The sequence below is a fragment of the Eptesicus fuscus genome, chromosome 4 (assembly GCF_027574615.1).
Source record: "Eptesicus fuscus isolate TK198812 chromosome 4, DD_ASM_mEF_20220401, whole genome shotgun sequence".
Classification (NCBI taxonomy): domain Eukaryota; kingdom Metazoa; phylum Chordata; class Mammalia; order Chiroptera; family Vespertilionidae; genus Eptesicus; species Eptesicus fuscus.
This window is the reverse complement of record NC_072476.1, coordinates 111,259,409-111,280,893: the sequence shown is the minus strand read 5'-3', so window position 1 is coordinate 111,280,893 and position 21,485 is coordinate 111,259,409. Positions and strand designations below refer to the sequence as shown.

The following is a 21,485-nucleotide window of genomic DNA, read 5'->3' as shown; positions in this document are numbered from 1 at the left end:
CCGGGGACTCCTGGCTGCAGGGAGCCGGCCCAAGGCACACCTCTGGCGGCCCAGCCTGCGCCCCGCCCCTCCCCCGGCACCGCCTTCCAGGTTACTCTCTGGTTATACACCGACTGGCCAGATTATTATGATCTCTGAATGCACAATAATCTGGCCACGCAGTGTATATCACTGTCACCTGTATACAGTGATGTGCATCACACCTGTGCATAGTTCTATGTGTAACAACTGTGCATAGTTCTATGTTAATAACTGTACACAGTTCTATGTGTAACAACTGTACGTAGTTCTATGTATAACAACTGTACGTAGTTCTATGTATAACAACTGTACGTAGTTCTATGTATAACAACTGTGCATAGTTCTATGTGTAACAACTGTACATAGTTCTATGTATAACAACTGTACATAGTTCTATGTATAACAACTGTGCATAGTTCTATGTGTAACAACTGTACGTAGTTCTATGTACAACAACTGTACGTAGTTCTATGTACAACTGTACGTAGTTCTATGTACAACAACTGTACATAGTTCTATGTATAACAACTGTGCATAGTTCTATGTGTAACAACTGTACGTAGTTCTATGTACAACAACTGTACGTAGTTCTATGTACAACAACTGTACGTAGTTCTATGTACAACAACTGTACGTAGTTCTATGTATAACAACTGTACATAGTTCTATCTATAACAACTGTGCGTAGTTCTATGTACAACAACTGTGCGTAGTTCTATGTACAACAACTGTACGTAGTTCTATGTACAACAACTGTACGTAGTTCTATGTACAACAACTGTACGTAGTTCTATGTACAACAACTGTACGTAGTTCTATGTACAACAACTGTACGTAGTTCTATATGTAACAACTGTACGTAGTTCTATGTACAACAACTGTACGTAGTTCTATGTATTACAACTGTACATAGTTCTATATGTAACAACTGTACGTAGTTCTATGTACAACAACTGTACATAGTTCTATGTACAACAACTGTACGTAGTTCTATGTATAACAACTGTACGTAGTTCTATGTACAACAACTGTACGTAGTTCTATGTACAACAACTGTACATAGTTCTATGTATAACAACTGTGCATAGTTCTATGTACAACAGCTGTACAGTTCTATGTACAACAACTGTACGTAGTTCTATGTACAACAGCTGTACGTAGTTCTATGTATAACAACTGTACATAGTTCTATATGTAACAACTGTACGTAGTTCTATGTGTAACAACTGTACGTAGTTCTATGTGTAACAACTGTACGTAGTTCTATGGCTAGCACCTGTATACTGTTCTATGTATAGTAACTGCATATGTAGTGACATGTTTAGCTAAAACATTTCTTACATAATGGTTATTATCTGTGTGTGATTTAGATACACTTTTACTTGACCATTAATTGTATCTTAAATTACGACAAAGTCATCGATTTTTAGGTCTCTATCTTCACCGGGTCCTTCTCGGTTTTCTTTACTGCTCTTCTAGGCACATTTTGGGGGAATGGCCATTGGGGTTTGCTTGCACCTGAATTACATTAAGCCAGGGGCCAATGTGGAAGAATCAACAAGTGAACTTTCCGTCAAGGCTCATATCCTAAGTATAATTTTATTCATTAAATCTTTCCTTTATATTTCTTAATAAAGTATTTTTAAATTTTTTCATATGAAATTCTCATTAATGTTATTCTTCATATATTTTAACCAGTTTTTTTCAAATAGAGCCCTTTTTGAAATTGTTTTTAACTAATTAAAGCTAGGGTTATTAATGCTATTGATAACTTATTTTAGTAATAAACAAATACAATGACACTAATATATATATTTGACCATAAACTAGATTCTATAGTTAACTGAAATTACTTTGGGGATGCAGGCATTTTAAAGGCTGAGCAAATCAAGGGTTGATTCTACTGTTCCTTTAATATGATTTATTGACTTCTCCAGCCTACCAAACTGCGTAATTTTTATCTGAGTAACAGCGCGCAGAAGGCAATAAATACTTGGTCTGATATAGCCCCGATCGCCCTCAGCTCTGGAAGGGTGTGTGACATAACGGACTCCTCTGCGCGATTAAGATACGCACCAGAAGAGGGCGGCGCCGCCAAGGCCGCCGATGGTCACGTCCGTGAGGCCGTCGCCGTTGAGGTCCATCTCTCCGTGGATGGACTGGCCGAAGAACTTCAGGGTCTGGCCGTCTCCGCCGGACGGGATGCGCTGCGGAAACCCCACCCGAGAGGCGTGATGTCAGAAGAGCCTCTTCAAAAGCAGTTTGGAATAAATCCGAGGACGTGGATGGGCTAACAAACATTCAGCTGCGAGAACTGCAGGAGACCCGCCCGAGGGCCCCTCGTGGGGAGACAGAGACCTCTCTCAGTGCCCCCAAAGCACGTTCTTTCTATAGCGCAGTCACTTTGGGCTCCTGACACCAGAGCGAGGGAAAAGCTACAGCGTGTCGCCTTGTCCAGCCCCAAGGAAACGCTGCGATGGGCCTGCTTCCCAGCTGCTGTCCAATCCCGGGACCCGGGGAAGCCGAGAGGCGCTGGGAACCTTGAAAACACATCGCTCGCTCAAGCAGTAGGGAGTGGGACCCGGTCTCGGGGTCGGTCTGTTCACTAAACTTGGGGCTGGGGGCCAAGGACACATCCCTCCAAACACATCCTCCCTGTGCCGCCTCCTTCCCAGCAGGCTCACGTCCACCCCCGCGTGCCCACAGCGGGGGAGGGCGCGGACGAACGCGGGGAGTTCTCCAAGGCTGGCCTGTGCGCGTCCCCACACGTGACGTTGGCCACCTGGACCTCCTGACTGAGCTCCGGTGAAGCCCGATGGCAAGGCGACAGGACAGACAGACCCTCCCTGCACTTGGGGTCTCCTCATCCTCCCATTTCCTACGGAAAAATCCCACAGTTATCCTCCTCTCCTTGGGAAAGCCGTGCCCTCGGGACCAGCACACGGCAGGTGCTAAGGAGCAGTGCTAAAGGACTCTTTTGCCCGGCTGGTGTGGCTCCGTGGTTGAGCATCAACCCATGAACCAAGAGGACACTGGTTCGATTCCCGGTCAGAGCACCTATCAGGGTTGTGGGTTCGACCCCTGGTGGTGGGCATGCAGGAGGCAGCTGGTCGATCTCTCTCCTCAGTGTTCTATCTCTCTATCCTACTTCCTTCCCCTCTCTCTCAAATCAACAAAAACATATATTTTTAAAAAGTGCTCTTTTGTTTGTGCTGTTTTTGCTTTGTTTCGTACCATTTAAAAGATCAGATTATGGAGACTGGCAAATAACAACAACAAAAACCAGGTAAAAGAATGGAATACAAAGTAATTCTTCTATAAAGGTAACTTAGAGGACCCTGGCCGGCGTGGCTCAGGGGTTGAGCATCAGCCTATGAACCAGGAGGTCAGGGTTCGATTCCCGGTCAGGGCACAGGCCCGGGTTGCGGGCTCGCTCCCCAGTGTGGGGTGTGCAGGAGGCAGCTGATCCATGATTCCCTCCCATCATTGATGTTTCCCTCTCTCTCCCTCTCCCTTCCTCTCTGAAGTCAATAACAACAATAAAAAGACAGCTCAGAAGAGAAGGAGAAATCTCGTCTCCCAGCACTCAGGAGGAAGAAATCGAGCAAGTCCTGGAGCGGGACAGGCAGGGCCTGGCGTGGACCCACCTGCGCGTGCTGCTTCCGCAGCGACCGGCCGCTCCCGTGGAAGATGTACACGGCGCCCCCGTGGTCGTCCTCCAGCGGGGCGCCGATCACCACGTCGTTGAAGCCGTCCAGGTTGAGGTCCCGGACGGCCGCGATGGCCGTGCCGAAGCGGGCCCCGCACGGCTCGTGCTTGTTCCTCTTGGTGCACGCGGCGTGCTTCAGCGCCGAGCAGCAGGTCTGCGCCACGGGCTCCAGGCTCATCTGGTACTCAAACCTGGTCTGGCAGGGAGACACCGGACGGGAGGTTTCTGCAGGGACCCCGGGCTGGGGGGTAGGAGTGGGGGCGGGGGGGTGTGCACAGGGAAGAGCCGCTAGGAAACACCATGTGTGCATCCACCGCGCCGGCTGTAACATTTCTTAAAAGCCAGGCCTGAGAGCCGAGTGGGAGGTGTCCGAGGCCAGCGGGTCGACGGTGGGGGAGAAGCCGGCTGGGGGTGTTAGTGGGTCGTCTTCTTAATGCCAAAGGGTGAGGGGAGAGCCCACTGTGTGTTCTTAAAGCAAAAGAACTGACGTTTGGAATCCTCCATCCACGTCCCCACCCTTCCTCCCCCCAATATTGTGCTCCTTTGAAAAGTCCCCATAGATCCCCCTCATAGAGGACCCCCTCTGTTCAAAAGCAAGCTTTCCCCAAGCCCCTCCAGAGTGAAACAGCCAAAACTCATAACAGCCCAGCGCGTGAGCAACAACGGACAGAAAGGAACACACTTTCTTGGGAAAAAGGGAGAAACGGTACAGGATCTCAAAACGTTGGCAGGACAAAGAAAGGAAAAAATGACAGAAAGGAAAATAAATCATTTGTGAATTAAGTAATTAATATGGGGAGACTCTGAACATTTAAAAAACCAAATAAATAAATACTGACTTTGCTGTAAGCAGCAAAAAAACAACAACAAACAAACAAAAAACCAACTCTTCTAATAAATCAATCAATAGTTATTTCACCTACAAATAATGTCTGAAGTCAGAATCTCACTCCAGCCCAGCGAGGTTTTCCAAAGACCACAAATTCAGTTTGTTTGCTGCAAAGATCTGGTGGCATTGCGTGAAATTCCTAACACCCCTCCCCAAGCGACCCACACCCCCAGGCCACCCACACCCACACCCCCACCCCCCCCCCCCCCCCCCCCCCCCCGGCCACCCACACCCCCAGGCCACCCACACCTCCGGCCAGAGCTCATGAATGGCTGCCTGTGAGCTATATATTTATCTTTATCCTACATATTCTGTTTGAAGAGAATAGTTCACATTTTCGCAGCAGAAAACACCTAGCGGTTTGAACAACTTCATTAGAACTGTAGACCTTCATTTAGAGAAGAGGTGGTAGCGGCCCGGACAGTTTCTGCTCCTTTTCCCGAAGTGAGTGCAGAAGCAGAGCCACATTGTTGGTTTGAAATGAACAGGAAGGAAGAGGTTGTCCCGGTCTCCCCGGTCCCCCGTCCCGTTACCTGGTTCAGGGTGTAGACGTACACCTTCCCCTGCTCCTCCTTCTCGGCCCCCATGAACATGGGCGCCCCGACCAGGAGCACGTCCGTGTGGGAATCTCTGTCAATGTCCACGGTGGTCAGCACGCTGCCGAAGTAGGAGCCGATCTGGGACACACCGCACAGAACAGAGCCGCTGTCAGAGGAGCGTCGGGCACTCGGGGAGCTGAGAGCCTGCCTTGCTGTGCTCACACCATCCTGAGGCGTGTGCGAGGTCGGAGGGCGCAGGGGATGAGCTGCAGAAACGGCTCATTCGGCTCTCAGCTCTGCCTAGGCTCCTGGAGCGGGGCGGCTGCTACAGATTCCGTGGCTTCCGGGAAAGGGCTTCCTTTAGCTTTCTCCCCAACCTTGTTCTGCTGCACCGGTCAGAAAAGACCAGTGATACTGCAGAGATTTATTATCATCTATCTATCATCTGTCTGTCTGTCTATCTCTATATCTATCTATCTATCTATCTATCTATCTATCATTTCTATATCTATCTATCCATCCACCCACCCACTCATCCATCTATTTCTATATCTATCTATCTATCTATCATCTGTCTGTCTGTCTATCATCTATCTATCTATCTATCATCTATCTATCTATCTATCTATCTACCTATCTATCTCTATATCTATCTATCTATCTATCTATCTATCTATCATTATCTATCATCTATATCATCTATCTATATATCTATCATCTCTATATCCATCCACCCACCCACCCACTCATCCATCTATCTCTATATCTATCTATCTATATCTATCTATCTATCTATCTCTATCATCTATCTATCTATCTATCTATCATCTATCTATCTATCTATCTATCTATCATCTATCTATCTATCTGTTTTTTCTTTTTTAGAGAGAATGGAGGAGAGAGGGAGAGACAGAGAGAAACATCGATGTGGGAGAAACGCATCGATTGGTGCCTCCTGCACGCGCCCGGGCCGGCTGCAGAGGAGCCTGCGCCTGAGGCTCTGCAGCTGCGCCCGAGCAGGGACCTGGCAGCCATGCCCTGGCGTGTGGCCGACGCCGGCTCCCCGCTGGCAGGTCTGCTCCCCACACCTGAGCCGCACGGTGCGCTGGGCTGCGGGAGGCCCCGGCGGGGGGGAGCTGAGCGGCCCCCCAGGAGTTTGTGTGTGTGTGTGTTGGGGGGGGGTGCCTGCCATTCAGCACCTCCCACCGTGGGCTACGCTCTCCCTGCCTGGCCTTCCCACGGCGCTGCCCACCCGCCTACCTTCTCACCTGCCCACGAAGACCTCCCGCACCGATCCGCTAGAAACCGTCTTCCCACCTCCCGCGCTGCTGTCTGCGCTCTGCCAGCCTCCTCCCGGAGGTGTTCGCTCTCTTTTCTGTAGTATATTTGCGCCCCGCACCTGCATCTATCGCCTGTTCATCCCAGCTCCGCCTCCATCCGAGGGACATGGCCCCGAGGCCAGACTCACGCCCCCTTCCAGGCCTCCGAGCGCCCAGCACAGGCCCGGGCCCAGCTGAGCGGACCAGGGGGCTGCTGTGCTCTTGAAGCTGCGGACAGCAGGCGGTTGAGTGGAATCTGCACCGAGTTCGGACGGGTGACTTGCAGCCATAACTCACCTGCTCTCCCCGGAGCGCCTGCAGGATCCGGACGTCCCCGCCCTCCATCCTGTACACGATGACCTGGCCGGTGTGGTTGTAGCGGGGCTGGCCCGCGATGTACAGCACGCCTCCCCCGGGGACGGTGGCCGAGTTCACCGTGTAGCCTGGCAAAGGAGAGGCCACATGCACACTCCACCTCGATCTGCACCCGCTCCACCGAGACCCAGCTCCGTGGGGGAGCAGCATTTTCTTTTTTAAAAAAAATATATATTTTATTGATTTTTCACAGAGAGGAAGAGAGAGGGATAGAGAGTTAGAAACATTGATGAGAGAGAAACATCGATCAGCTGCCTCCTGCACACCCACTACTGGGGATGTGCCCGCAACCAAGGTACATGCCCTTGACCGGAATCGAACCTGGGACCCTGGAGTCCGCAGGCCAACGCTCTATCCACTGAGCCACACCGGTTCCGGCAGAAGCAGCACTTACACATGGACTTACAAAGTCAGTACGTGCATGGAAATGCAGACACGCCTGCTTAGGGAGAAGCCTTAGCGTGCTCTCGACTCGCTAAGACCTTTGTCCTCCAAAGCTGTTTCCCCCAACCTTCACTTTCCATCGTTTAAAGGCACAAATAACATCACAACCATGACAGAAAAAGAAAAACAATTCACAAAAGAGAATCCAAATTGCAATTTGCCACTTTGTCCTGTGTCAATCCTGGCTCACCTGGACATGCGTCTCTGAGCTGGAGAAAGCAATGGTTTCACAGAGTTGGAGGCTTAGCAAGTGAAAGACTTCTCTGTGCTGTGGCCTAGGTTTTAAACGGTAACTTCAAATGCCTGAAGCTGGTTTCCCTGAGTTAAAGCACAAAGGCTTGCATTTATACCACGGGATTCTTCCCCGATGGATGGTGGGTGTTAGGTGCGTTTAATTTTTTGGCATTATACTTAAGCCTGGAAAGACATTTTTTTAAAACGTAATTTCTTTCTCCATTAAGTTTTTTTAATGATAAATTTCAAGGAATAGATTACCGGATCAAATTTTTAATGGTTCTTATAGTGTCTGGCAAATTATTTCCAGAAAATTTGTACTAATTAATTCCATGAGCAATCAAAGGAGAGAATAGTTTCATCAAACTCTCCCAAACACTACGTGTCATTACTATTACTTCAATTGTGGGTGAACGAATAGACGCTAAACATAATCTGATCATAGTAACCTGCTGGGATTGTAATTTTGCATGTGTTTAATCAAAAGTGAGCGTGGACCGTTTTTCATGTTTAATTATTTTCCCTCTTTATAATTGGACTTTTATGCCCTTTAGAGTTTTAAATTGGATGTTTAAGGCAGATGATCATTAATTTCTGAGCCAAGAATTAGATTTGTTCTTTGTGTCTCTAGAGAACAGAGCTAAACCCATCGGGAAAAACCACCGGCCGGACTTCAGCGCTACGGAAGGAAGAAATGTTCTAGTGACCAGAGCGGCCCGTCCCCGGGGGACAGCAGGCGGCTTGTGAAAATGCCACGAGCAGCCCTTCCTGAGAGGATGATACCGACAATGTACTTACCGAGTGTTTCACTGCCGGGGGATCGTTCTGCTCGCTCAAGAGACAGAGGTTTCCGTACTGATCGATGCCTTATTCTCACAAGAGCTCCAGAAACACCCTTTCTCAGGCCCGCTTTCCTCATGAACAGTTCCCTCCCAGTCTCATTTCTTCGTCTGCCTTTGAGCTTTTAAGAACGAGGACACAGCGTAGAGGACTCTTTTGCACACATGTCAGGTGTCCTGGTTCTGTGTTACTAACTAGAAGACTGCTTAAAAGCAGAGCCTGCGGGCCACGCTCGTGCACAAGTAACACGGCAGGAGGAACGCGGGGGCCGCTGTCTGGTGCGGGGCCGCTCCGCTGGGAACGTCAGCGGGGAGCCAGGAGGGCCTCTGGTGCACGCTGGATTTATTATTTTTTTTGTAATTTTCAGAATGCGAAACGCAAACTAATAAAAGAAACTTTAAACAGTGGGCTGGCAGAGGGGAGGGGGGGAAGGGGGAGAGATCGGCCAAAAGACTTGTATGCATGCATGTAAGCCTAACCAATGGACACAGACAGCAGGGGGTGAGGGCATGTAGGGGAGTGGGGTGGGGGGGCGATGGGGGATATGGACACATAGGTAATACCTTAATCAATAAAAAATCAATTTAAAAAAAGGGGGGGCTGGCAACGAGGAGGCCCAGAGTGTGCGCTCACTCGGTTCATCGCTCTGAGGTGCGCACTTGGTAACCGAAAGCACCGGGGGGCCTCCCGGCACCAGGACCAGCAGGCAGCGGCTGGGGTGCAGCGGGGCGCTGGTGACAGTGCAGAGGGAGGGACTCGGGGCCCCGGAAGCCGACGTCGTGAAAGGGACGTGCTGATACACACTGACGCCTCACATGGCTTTGAGGAGAACAGCACAGCCTCAACGAGGAAGGAAGGGGACGCCCAACCCTGCATGTGGTTTACGGAGACTAAGTCCGTCCAGCTCTCCTCACCCCTCGGGGAGGGGGACGCGCTCGCACCTGGTGGGGAACGGCCAGCAGGCGGGGTCTGCCGTGATCTCATGCATTTGCCTCCCACCCTCCCTCTGCTGGGACTGTCCGCCAGGACCAGCGATCAGCAAGCTGGGCGGAGGAGGCGGAGGAGGCGGAGGAGGCGGTGAGGCTCTGGCTGTGTGCTCACCATCAGACCCCCCTGCTCAGCTCTGCTGGCCTAAGGCGGCCACCCCAGCGGCATTCAGCAGCCCCAGGGCCACGCGTGCTCCTCGTTCTCCTCGCTGCTGCTCAGGATGGATGTTCAGTCTTTACCTCTTCCTTCCTGAGGAAGCGTTTGCATGGTCTAACAGCTCGCGATCCACACAGTCTCCGGCCATTCGCTCAAACTCGTCCTAATTTGTAACCCAGGCAAGGACACGTTTTGAAAGCCGCATTTCAGATTTAGAATAATACTTCAGAGGGGGGAAAAAAAAAAAGCTGTTTTCTCCTCTGCTCCCCTTCTGGGTGCTGCTCTGTTCTGAAGGAAATCTTATAGGTATTCGTTGATGGTGAAGTGTTCCCATAGCAATCTGGAATCTGAAGAACCTGCCGAAGCCACCCAATCCGACCTCCGCCGTCCTCCTGCGGCAGAGCACATATGTACCAGCCGTGCCCGCCTGCCTCAGCAGCTGTCATCTCACCCCAAAATGTAGCGTCCTCCCATCCACCTTGCTCATCCGGGTTCCTCTGTTTGTAGGTCAGGGTTTGGCCCTTCGCAGGGACTCACTGTTTATTCGTGCCCCTGGGCCCACCAGAGTCAGGCGCTGCGGTGGAGGGCGGTGAGCTGCGGTGGAGGGCGGTGAGCTGCGGTAGAGGGGGGTGAGCCGCGGTAGAGGGGGGTGAGCTGCGGTGGAGGGCGGTGAGCACTGGAGCAGGGACCCAGAGGCCTCCGTCCCAGCTCTGATGGCCACAGGCCGTTGTGACGTGGCTTTCCTGTTCTTCAGTTTCTTCACTTGGAACGCCAGCGCTGACCGCTGCTCTCTCAGACCTCCTTCCACGCTAAAGCTCAGCCTGCGTTTCCAGCCCAACTCCCTCACTTTATATCCAAGTCCTCCAGAGTTAGGAAGACGCGCAGGTGTCTACTTTCTTTTCTCACAGTCCTTTCCTCACGTTCTTGGGGGACGGGCGGGGGTGGGACGCAGGTAGAAGGGGGTTGTTTCCAGATCTGGATCCTCTGGATGGTCTCCTACCGACATCTCTTCGTTTGGCATTTTCTTCTCTGATGCACGAGGCTCAGAGCAATGCCTGGCTGCCCTGGCTGCCCTCTGAGAGGGCGGAATGTAACGGGACTTTAATGAGAGATAGACGAGACCTTCCTTCATGCATTTCAATGCGTCGCAAGGGGTTTGAACACTCACATGTTATCGGCCGCTTACGGTGGACAAACGGGCCACATGCTAACCTGACTAACCCAGCGGAGGCCTGTGTGGCGGCCTTGCAGACTCAGAGACCTAAAGTGACCACAGAGGATGGTCTGGAATTAAGCTTTTTAAATGAAAAAGAAGTCTATGGTGGGTAGTCATGTCCTAGGCCAGGATCTTCCCTGTCAAAGACCAACTTTGATCTTAACTGAGCCTGTTGTCTTTCTGCATCTGTGACAACATACCTTTGGAATGTCAGGGTAACTTCCCTTTTCCCGGACCCCCAATGTGTCAGGGCACAGGGCAGAGACCACACTCCCTCCTGTTATTGTGATCCTGTTAATGGTTGACGTTAACTCTCCTGCACCCACCTAAGTAAAGGAGTTATGTGTCTATCATTTTACTTTTTATCCAATCCCAGAGGTCCCTCCACCCCTTTTGCTTTCTCCCGCCTCCCTCATCTATCACCAACGGATTTCGTGTAACCCACTTACTTAATTTATAAAAATAGGTGAAAAATCATTCTCCAGAGCATTATCTCAAGATGTTGAGATTCTGCTTCCTGGCAATTGTCGACAGTTTGGCTCAAATAAACTCACAAAAATTCTATGTAGGCTTGAATGTTTCTTGCGTGAACATTACTGTTATATATTCTTATTTATCTAAAAGCCTCAGGACTGTTATTCTTTTTAAGTTTCCTTGCCCCTACAGCTTCCGTCATGTGCCTGAAAGGAGATGCATGGGCCTGCCAGGGAATACCCTGCTACCCTCTTCCTAAAATAGGAGGAAATGAGGACAGAGACAGACTGCCTCCAGGACAGAGAGATCGCAGGAAGAAATGCTAACGTGCTAACCTATGAGCCCCATGAGGCATCCGGGTTCTTCACCCAGCAGCCCAGCCCCCGGACGCACGCCTCAGGCGAAAGAGGACTTCCAAAATATTTGTGGATTTCGTAGGAGCCAGGAAACCATACCCTGGGGGCCCTTCTCATCCCGGACCTTCCAACTGTTGGCTGAGATCAGTGAGATGATAGAAGAGTTCCCAGATGCCCCCTGGACAGCCCCTGCCTGGTACTGATCTAGGGTGAGGTGATACCAGACACGCTCCTCCTCATTCCAGACAAGCCTTTGGAAAAGGGCTGATGCTAATCACTGGGTCTAAGTTCCATATTCCTCTTACTGAATAGAGATATTAAAGAAGAAGCTATATGATCAAACAAATTAAACGTTTCTTTTCCAAAATCAGGACCCATAAAAAAACTAAGGATAGAAGATATTTAAGAGACTATGAATAGTCAACAATAATAAACACTTAGAAATTGGCTAACCCAGTCAGTGTGGCTCAGTGGTTGAGTATCGACCCATGAACCAAGAGGCCACTGGTTTGATCCCCAAAGAGGGCACATGCCAGGTTGCGGGCTGGGTCCCCAGGAGGGGTCGTGCAGGAGGCAGCTGATCGATGATTCTCTCTCATCGATGTTTCTATCTCTCTCTCCCTCTTCTTTCCTCTCTCTCTCTAAAAAGCTATAAGAACATTTTATTTTTAATTGGCTAAAGGGGTAAATGGTCAGTGGTTTTCTCACAATAAAATTAAGTAGGAGTCCGATCTTAGGGATATCAGCTGGGTCAAGATTTCTTTTTCTTGCCTCATTTCCGGTCCGCCAGGTCCCAAGGTCCTCTTGAGGTTAAAGAGAGTAGCAGACACAGGGAGACCTCGGAAAGTGCACATACATCGGTCTAAAGCATTCCTGCATCGCCAGCCCTCCGAGGACGCATGCCTTCCGCGTTCCGTGTCCTGGCGAAGGCTGCTCAGAGGCCGGGAACTCCCAGAGGCCCCGTAAACAGCGACCCTTGGAAGTGACCTCTGCATAGTTGTCAGTGAGCCCACAGAAACATCAGCCAACGATGCTAGAGATAAAACATAGAAACACAACTAAAAACCATCCCATTCTGCTAACGACGCCCCAACTCACCCAGGTAGGAGGCCAGGGGCTCGTTCTTTCTGGAAGACTCCACGTTGAAGGAGGTGTTCCGGGGGATGATGATCTGATTGCCCTTCTGCATGACGACCGTCCCGTTCCAGTCATAGGCGCCCACGGCTCCGAGCATGACCCAGTCCTGACATCGGAGAGAAACCAGGACGGTTCACAAGAGCAGACAGGTCACCAGGGGCGTCCCACACGCCGACCCCGTAGCGCTCAGTGACCGGGGCGGCCGCCGGAGCGCCGTCTCCATCCTCGGGGTCAGAGACGGCCCCGGCTGGCTCTATGGCCCACTGCACGTGGGAGTGCCCGCTGCCTGTCCGGGCCGCGCTGCCTTCTCCTCCATCAACTGCAAACGATGCCATTTCTCATGCTGTGTTCTCGGCGCCCAGAACCCTCGGCCTTGAACGTGGAATCCTAGCAGAACCCTTGAGTATCTTAACGCTGAGAGAAAGACCCATCCCCCAGCATCAGCAACTATTCTAATGCAGCATTTCCCACAGCCAGATGCATGACGACGTAAGGGGGACCTGACATAAGGGATTCACAGCGATCGTGCTGTGCGGTGAGCTGGGCGAGGGGACACGTTCCCCGGGAGGAGCTGTGCGTGCCCTCCCCTGTTGCTTAGAAATGTCACCAGGGTGCGGCGAACGGCTCAGCCACCGCTCGTCGTGTCGACGCTGGGTGTTGGTTTGGGGAGGAAACCTCAGAAAAATTCACGTTCTTAAAATGTATCCTTGAACTACCTTTCATTTTCTTGGAAGAAGAAAGCTCCGTCCCGGGGAGACGTACCTGGGAGTAGTGCGCGCTGAAGCCGGTCTGGGACATCTCCATCTCGAAGGAGGCGGCGGCCTGGTCGGCGGTGGCTGGAGGGAGAGACGCCCTTAGCACCTCGGACGGCAGGGAGCCCCGCGGCCGAGCTTCAACGCCCTCCAGGCAGTTCCCTCCGCTTCCCCATCTGGAGTCCCAAGGCCGGGCGGGCAGGGCACGCTGGCAGAGCCGGGCCTCCCGTCCTGGCATGTGGTGTGGTGGCATCGCCACGCGTGCCGTGTCCTCACACACCCGCTGCTGACTGCCTCACGGGGCTTTATGTCACAGGCTACAGCCCGGAGTCCGGCATGGGAACCTCTGCCGGGCCTCTCGCCCCGGGATTTCTGCTGAGATTCGGACCCATCTCCCCGGATGCCTTCCCGGGCTGAGCAGACGGCACTGGCATCCTACCCCCTACGTCTGGCCGGAGAGCCTCCCAGACCCCGTGGCTGGATAAGGCGGTGGGGACGCTGGGTTTGTATTTGCTCTAATTTCCGGCTGTGGGTGTCCCTCACAGACCAGGAGGGGACTTTTCGACAGGGCTCTGGGCCACGTGCCATTCGATCTCACACACACACACACGTACACACACACACACACACACACACACACACACACACGATCCTGTGCCCAGTGCAGAGGTAGACCAGAGCGCCCTGCGGGAATGTGCTACTCTCAAAACACCCACCAGCCCTCAGCCACAGCTGCGAGGGGATCGAGGGGATGTTGACTTACTGGCTTCCCGTGGGGAGCTGCTGATTTATTTGGCCTCGCAGAGACGTTAAAAATAGAGCATATTTTAAGAATGTCAGTCTGCCCTCTCATTGAGGCATGAGAATAATCACATTTGTGGAATCAAACTTATTTCCTCGTGACTTCCTGGCATAAATTTGTTAACAAGCACACCAGCAATTGCCTTTTTTATAGGACCAGATTCGATGGGAACATCAACCAAGAATTCAAATCAATCGCTTCAATCTCACACATGACCCTCCCATTAAACGACCGAGATGCACTGTAACTTAATGGATTGCAACCTTTACGTAAGTCCCGATACTCCAGGTGCCTTCTCCTTCCTCTTTGCCAGGTCAGTGACAGGAACAGCAGCAAAGACCTGCATGCCCCAGCACTGCTGTTCTGCTTGGGTCTGAGGACAGAGCAGGAAGCTCTGGCATGCTGCGGCCGGATGGGCATCGTGGGAGCGGCTGCTGTACCTCCCTGAACTTCTTGCCGTCAGCGCCTCCCTGGCTGCCAGGTGCCATGGAAACCACTCTAACCACCCACCATGCAGCCTCTGGTTGGGGAATTCTGCGTTTCTCCCTAGGTCTGATGGGAAAGGGGGACCTGAGACCACTTTCTGATTTCATGGGGCAAGTTGCTGGCACCCGCCCCCCACCAGGTGGCGCTGTCCCGGCAAGCAGGGACTTCGGAATTGCTATTTAACTGTGGAAAGGTAGTAAATGTTTATAGGGAATGAGCCTTCCCAGGTGGACAAGGACATGAAGCCCTTTCTGGTCTCATGATGGAAGAGAATCAGAAGTAGGCTATCAAAACCCTCTTTGGGTGAGCCTTAACCTGAGGAGTCCCTTGTGCAGTAATTTCTCTCTTAAATACAGAGGCCTCTCGGGGTGTCTGAGCGCGCCCACGTGCGGCCTTGGAGGCCTGGTGCGCCCAGGTTAGAAACGACCTGGAAAGGTCACTTCGGGAAAGGGGGCCCCTTCCCCCCGGTCTCTGACACGGCGGCTTCTTTGCTGCGAGTCTTTGGCTGGGGGTGCTGACTCGAGGTGAGCAACGGGACTGTATGTGCTTGACTACCTCCTGTAGCTCAGGAGTTTTCCTTCTAAATGCTCTTACGGTCTGCTTCCATCGTTTCCTGACGCATGTTCCTGAAAGATGACAGGGCCCAAGGACTTGGAAAACCTCACTGGTTTCCGTGAGGAGCGCTACGCTCAGGGCCGGGCCGGCTTGTCCGCGGAACGGGGGGCAGCCTCGTGCTCGGGAGCCGCTGTGACTTCGGGTGAAAACAGTTCCCGGGCTCGATGCCTCGAGGCACAAGGAGCCGGGGTGAAAGGGGACGAGAAAACCGCCTGATTGCCGGTCTGTGGAGTGCCATCATCTCCACGTCGAACCTGCTCCTGGCTGGTGTGACGCAGCCGTGAAATCAACAGGGTGAGTCCTCACCGGCATTTACTCATTTTTAATGGAAAGAGAAGAGAGCGGGATGGCAGAGATGGAACGTGCCAGAGTGCTGTGGCTACGACAAGGGCCACTCGTGAGATCTGTTTTATTTTAGGTGCGCAGAGGTGTGTGCCCCGGTCACAAAGCAAGCTGCACTGATCCTCGGGGTCGCTGTCAAAAGGCGCTGGAGAGCCATCACCCCACATCCCTTTCCCGCCTTCCTACACATTGAACGTTCCCTGCGGTCCCTCCCCGCATTGTCCTTGTCACCTGACCCCAAAACAACAGCCCTCCTGTGCCCACGTGGGACGGATGCAGCGGGAGCCCGCGGGAGGGTGCTGCGGGTTCCTCGTCCCGAGGTGAGAAGGGCCGCTCTCCAGCCTGCGATCCCGGAGAGCGAGGAGGGAGGGGTGCCTGCCCACCCCCCGAGGAGGCTCCCTCGTCAGGGAGGCCCAGTTTCTCAGTCAGTTGTTCCCTGACTTCTTCCACCTAAGGCGACGCTCAGTGTCCCCGGCAGCCAGTGGCCGTGAAAAGGCCCAGAAAAAAACAGAAAGAAGTGATGTGACTCCCACACACGCACTGAACTGCCGCCTTGCTGCCCCGGGACCGGTACCGGGGGCCAGGAGACCTCCCCGGGGGTGGGAGCCGGGCAGGGGAAGGGAATTACCCCTCGCCGCCCGACGGGAAACAAACCCCAAAAACGAACCCGCCAGCGTCTCCCTCTCTAAGCCTGGGCCACGGGAGAGAAACAGACGCGCGTGCACATATTGGCTCCTGAACGTCCCCACGGGCCACCGTCCTCATGGGCTCTCCCGCCCGCCCACGGGTCCTCACCCAGCCAGCCCCCGCCCCCCGGGCATGGGACACGGCCACCCGGCCAGGTCAGCCTTACAGGAAGGACCACTGTACACAGTGACCCCCCCCCCCCACAGCCCGCACCCACCTTCCAGGGCGAAGATCCGCTCCCCCAGCGCCTCCACGATGGTGACCAGGGCCAGCTCGTCCGACACGTTGAAGAAGTGCTTCTCGGTGGGCGCGCTGGCGATGGACCTGATCTCCTCCACGAACTTCTCGGTGCTCAGGTTCCCGCGGTTGTAGCTGCCGAGAATCTGAGGAACAGAAATGGGGGAGGGGGTCGCACCCTCTGTGCGCAGACAGGACCCAGGCCCTCGCCGGGACAGGAGACGGTGCGGCACGGGGCCCAGGCGGTTCCGTGAGCTTGCACCTGCTCGGGAGAGTCACTGCCAGGACACGGAGGTTCCCAACGGGAACTGCGCCACGCCGCAGTGGGGGCGGGGGGTGGGAGGGCGGTGCTGCGCGTTCGTGGCCGGTCCCGGTGCTGCATTCCGGTGGGCCTGTTTATTAACCGCTGTATCTTACAAACACGCCGGTTCCAAAGGAAGGCTACAGTGTCTGACGGCCTCTGATGTGAGGCTGGCCGGTGATACCGCCGCCCGCTGGCGAAGCAAGAAGCCAGTGGGTTGCTTGATCTTGAACCTGTGGTTCTTCCTGAAAACCCTACCCAGGGGCAGGCCAGTCCACCGACATTTTATGTGTTCATTTCTTTATTAAATATATTTTATTGATTTTACAGAGAGGAAGGGAGAGGGATAGAGAGTTAGAAACATCGATGAGAGAGAAACATCGATCAGCTGCCTCCTGCACGCCCTCTACTGGGGATCGAGCCCGCAACCAAGATACATGCCCTTGATCGGAATCGAACCTGGGACCCTTCAGTCCATGGGTCCATGCTCTACCCACTGAGCCACACCGGCTAGGGCTGCATGTACAGTTTATTTTTATTTAATTAATTTAATTTTTTTATATTGATTGATTTCAGAGAAGAAGGGAGAGGGAGAGAGAGAGAGAAACATCCGTGATGAGAGAGAATCATGGATCGGCTGCCTCCATGTGTCCTTGACCAGAATCGAACCTGGGACCCTTCAGTCCACAGGCCGACGCGCTACCCACTGAGCCACACCAGCCAGGGCTGCATGTACATTTTAAACAGATACTGGACGAGGAGCTCGCTAACTGGGAAGTGTGGGAAATAAACAGTTAGGACTTCCTGTTTGAAACCAAAGGCCCAAGACAGGGACATTCTTTCTCCTGAGAAGGAGGCGGGGCTGTGTGTGTTGCTGAACTATAATTATTTAGATGTTCCAGAAGGTTTTCTTGAACATGTGGTTTACTTTAAAGAGAAAGGTTTATGGGGATATAATTTATATGCAGTAAAAGCCACTCTTTTCAGGTAGACCATTCTGAGTTCCGACAACCCTGTGCCATGCGTCACCCCCACGTGGAGACATGGAATGTTCCTGTCGCCCCCAGCTCCCTGTCCCCCGCCTCCCCCAGCCCCTCAGGGACACGGGTCTGTTTTCTGCCCTGACAGCCCTGCCTTTCCAGGACGTCAGAGGCCAGGCATCAGCGGTATGCGGCCGTGTGTCTGGCTTCTGTCACTTTGCGTAATGCTCTGACAGCCATCCCGCGGCCGCCCGCTGCGGGGGCAGCTCCGTCCTTCTCGCCGCGCAGCCTCCCCTCGCGTGGGGCGCCGCGGTGCATTGGTGGGGGACATCTGGGCTGTTTCCAGTTCCCAGTGATTAAGAGCGAAGCTGCTAGGTACAGTCCGCCCGGGTCTGTGTGCGCACAGTTTCCTTTCTCCCCAGCACAGACCTGGAAGCGACAGCGCTGGGTGCCACGCACGTCTGTGTTTGGCGTCATAAGGAATTGCTAGCCCGGCTGGCGTGGCTCAGTCCTATGACCCAGGAGGGCACGGTTCGATTCCCGGTCAGGGCACAGTCCCGGGTTGCGGGCTCCATCTCCAGGAGGGGGCGTGCCGGAGGCAGCCGATCCATGATTCTCTCTCATCGTTGATGTTGCCATCTCTCTCTCCCTCTCCCTTCCTCTCTGAAACCAATGAAAACATACTTTTTTAAAAAGAAGGAGCTGAAGTTCACAGGGTTAAGTAACTGACCCCTGACACAGCCGGAATTTGAACCAAGGTCTTTCTGACTCAAATGCAGTGCCCTCTGCCCTTCCCCACCCCACCCTCCTGCTCATGGTTGCAGGGAAGTGCCCGGAGTCCTTTCTGTTCAGATGGTGACGCAGGCTTCGTGCCTCTAGGCTGGTGTCTCTGTACCCCTGTATAGGGGGGGTGGGGAGGAAGGCGGGGGGGAGGCGGGGGGCAGGCTGCGGTGCCCTTTGGGAAGCGGTGATATGAGTGGAGGGGGTGAGAAACTGGGGTCTGGGAAGGAAAGCCAGGGCCAGTAGGTCATCTGATGAGTCGGGGGTGAGGGGGCCGCAGAGTCTGGAGACTTGGAGACCGGGCCTGCTGCCTGGGGCTCCCCGGTTCAGAGTGTGGGGAAAGGAAAGCTCCCTCCTCTGGGGGCGCCACGAGGACAGGGAGGCATGTGGACACAGATATAAAAAGCCAGTGTGTGTGACAGCGTGCAGGTAAGGGTCACTTAAATGACCGTCCTGTTTGCAAAGCCTCACGTTCTGACGTCCCTCCCCACGGGGTGGCACCGGGAAGAGGAGGCCAGCTGACCGCACGGAGCTGCCGGGGGTTAGAACAAGTCCCTGAAGGAGGTGTGAGTGCTCGGGCTCTGGTGGCCTGTGGGAGGCATGTGCTGTGTGTGCGCGGCGATCCCTCTGCATGGCTACACGTGTGCTCACAGGCGCTCTGGTGGCTTGTGGGAGGCATGTGCTGTGTGTGCGCGGCGATTCCTCTGCATGGCTACACGTGTGCTCACAGGCGCTCTGGTGGCCTGTGGGAGGCATGTGCTGTGTGTGCGCGGCGATCTCTCTGCATGGCTACACGTGTGCTCACAGGCGCTCCGGTGGCCTGTGGGAGGCATGTGCTGTGTGTGTGCGCGGCGATTCCTCTGCATGGCTACACGTGTGCTCACAGGCGCTCTGGTGGCCTGTGGGAGGCATGTGCTGTGTGTGCGCGGCGATCTCTCTGCATGGCTACACGTGTGCTCACAGGCGCTCTGGTGGCCTGTGGGAGGCATGTGCTGTGTGTGCGCGGCGATTCCTCTGCATGGCTACAGGTGTGCTCACAGGAGCGCGGGGCTATCCCATCACCACCGCCGGCCAGAGGCTCCCTCGGAACCAAGGGACTGTCCCCCGCTCTGGTCCCTTCGCCTCTTGTCCGGCCGGATGCACTTACGGGGACCTTGCCCTGGCTGCTGCGGCGCCACGTGGCTCGCGCCGTGGGGGTGAGTGGCCCGGGCTCTGCACCAGGGCACAGGCCACGATGCGCATCTCCCGATGCCTCCCCACCCTCCGGGCACGCGGGGGGGGAAGGGGGGCACAGAGCAGCCCCACGGCTACGGCCCCGAGGGAGAACCGTCCCAGCAGCGCCCGGTACCCACCGCGATGGAGAAGCGCTGGATGCCGTCGCCCTCGCAGTCCTGGATGACCTTGGGCAGCCGGTGGTTGTCGTGGGACTCCCCGTCCGTCACGATCACCATGACTTTCTTGACGCCCCTCCGGGCGCCCCGGGCCTCCATGAACGCCTCCTTCCTGAAAGGGTCCAGAGGAGAGCAAGTGAGAGAAGCACAGGAACCGGCAGGAGGGGAGGGGAGCCCCAGGCGAGCCCCAGGGAGCCGCCCTCCCTCCCAGGTCACCGCGAGGCGCGTGGCCAGGACGCGCAGGGGCTTAGGTTATTCCGGGTGCGGAGCAGCCATCCTGACACCCATCCCGGCACAGAGGCCGCGGCCTCTCCTTCTGCGGACACTCAGAGGGGCAGGTGAGCCGGAGCGGTCACGCACTCAGGCCCGATCTCCATGCCCTCCCGCCACGCCCTGCTCCACAGGCTCCCTTCTCTGCCCCGCAGCCTCTTCCTCCCGCCCTGGCCACAGCTCTTGCTTTAGCTCCCCCTTCCCCCCAACACACAACCCCGACCGGGACCTGCAGGACAGCTCGCAGGTGCGCTGAGTGGAGGGGCGATGGGAAGAGACTATTTGTCCGGCTGTGAGTGCCTGAGGGGCCTGGGGGTGGGAGGACGGAATGAGATGCAAGAATAAAGACGGCAGATGGCTTTGGGGGAGTCGGGTGGAGAGGGTGATGGCCCAGGAGGCCTGGGGTGGCCACGAAAGAGATGCGGAACCAGGTTTAGGACACAGGCTGCTGGGGGTGGGGTGGGAGAGGGGGCGCGGGAGAAGGGAAAATGCTGGAACCCAGTGGCAGAAAAAGGGCCTGGGGTTTAACTCCACAGCATCTCTGGAGTTGATAGAAGAGAGGACAAACGGACAGCCCGCGTCTGTCTTGTGCGTTCTGTACACACACACTTCCCCTCTGTTTCTTCCTGTTACTCAGCTCACGATCCTCGCTGGGGTCTTGGTAGAGAGTACATTCTACTTAGGACCGAAATAACAGAAGGGCTGTGTGTACGATTTTCCATATTTTGGTATAAAATGCAGCCATCATTGCACCGAGGGGTCCTCGTAAACATGTTACTCTGGTCCTGGGAGAACAGCTGCAGCCTGGGGTGCCGGCACCTCTCTGAAACCAGCCTCCCACAGCGCTGGCGCCATCTGCACCCGTTCCCGCAGGCCAGGCGCGCAGGGACCGCGCAGGAGGGGTTCTCCGAGCCGGGAGAGGGGCCCTGGGGATGCCGCGGAGGGGTGGAGGGATCTGATCTGTGACCATTCTTCCCGGAAAAGGGCCTGGAGCAAGCACGACAAGCTACCCCCTCCCACCTTCACGCTGCTCGGGGCACACAGAGCACTCTGCTGCACTTACACTTTCACATTTAAATTTTTCTTAAAATGTACAAAAGAAAACAAATAAAGAGAATACCGGCCATGGGGGCCCGCGTGCCTCTG

The 21,485-nt window shown here is 54.3% G+C and overlaps 1 protein-coding gene across 1 annotated transcript in view; it reads right to left on the bottom strand.

The window, feature by feature from the left end:
• The window catches only part of ITGA1 (integrin subunit alpha 1), a 66,969-nt gene that overhangs the window by 23,389 nt on the left and 22,095 nt on the right, over positions 1–21,485 (bottom strand). The window contains exons 8-15 of the mRNA XM_054714371.1: positions 20,031–20,181; positions 16,598–16,763; positions 13,459–13,532; positions 12,658–12,802; positions 6,775–6,920; positions 5,153–5,296; positions 3,669–3,926; positions 2,098–2,228 (exon numbers count right to left, since the gene is read on the bottom strand). Of these exons, the coding sequence (XP_054570346.1) occupies positions 2,098–2,228; positions 3,669–3,926; positions 5,153–5,296; positions 6,775–6,920; positions 12,658–12,802; positions 13,459–13,532; positions 16,598–16,763; positions 20,031–20,181 (1,215 nt within the window). The remainder of the gene's footprint in view (positions 1–2,097; positions 2,229–3,668; positions 3,927–5,152; positions 5,297–6,774; positions 6,921–12,657; positions 12,803–13,458; positions 13,533–16,597; positions 16,764–20,030; positions 20,182–21,485) is intronic.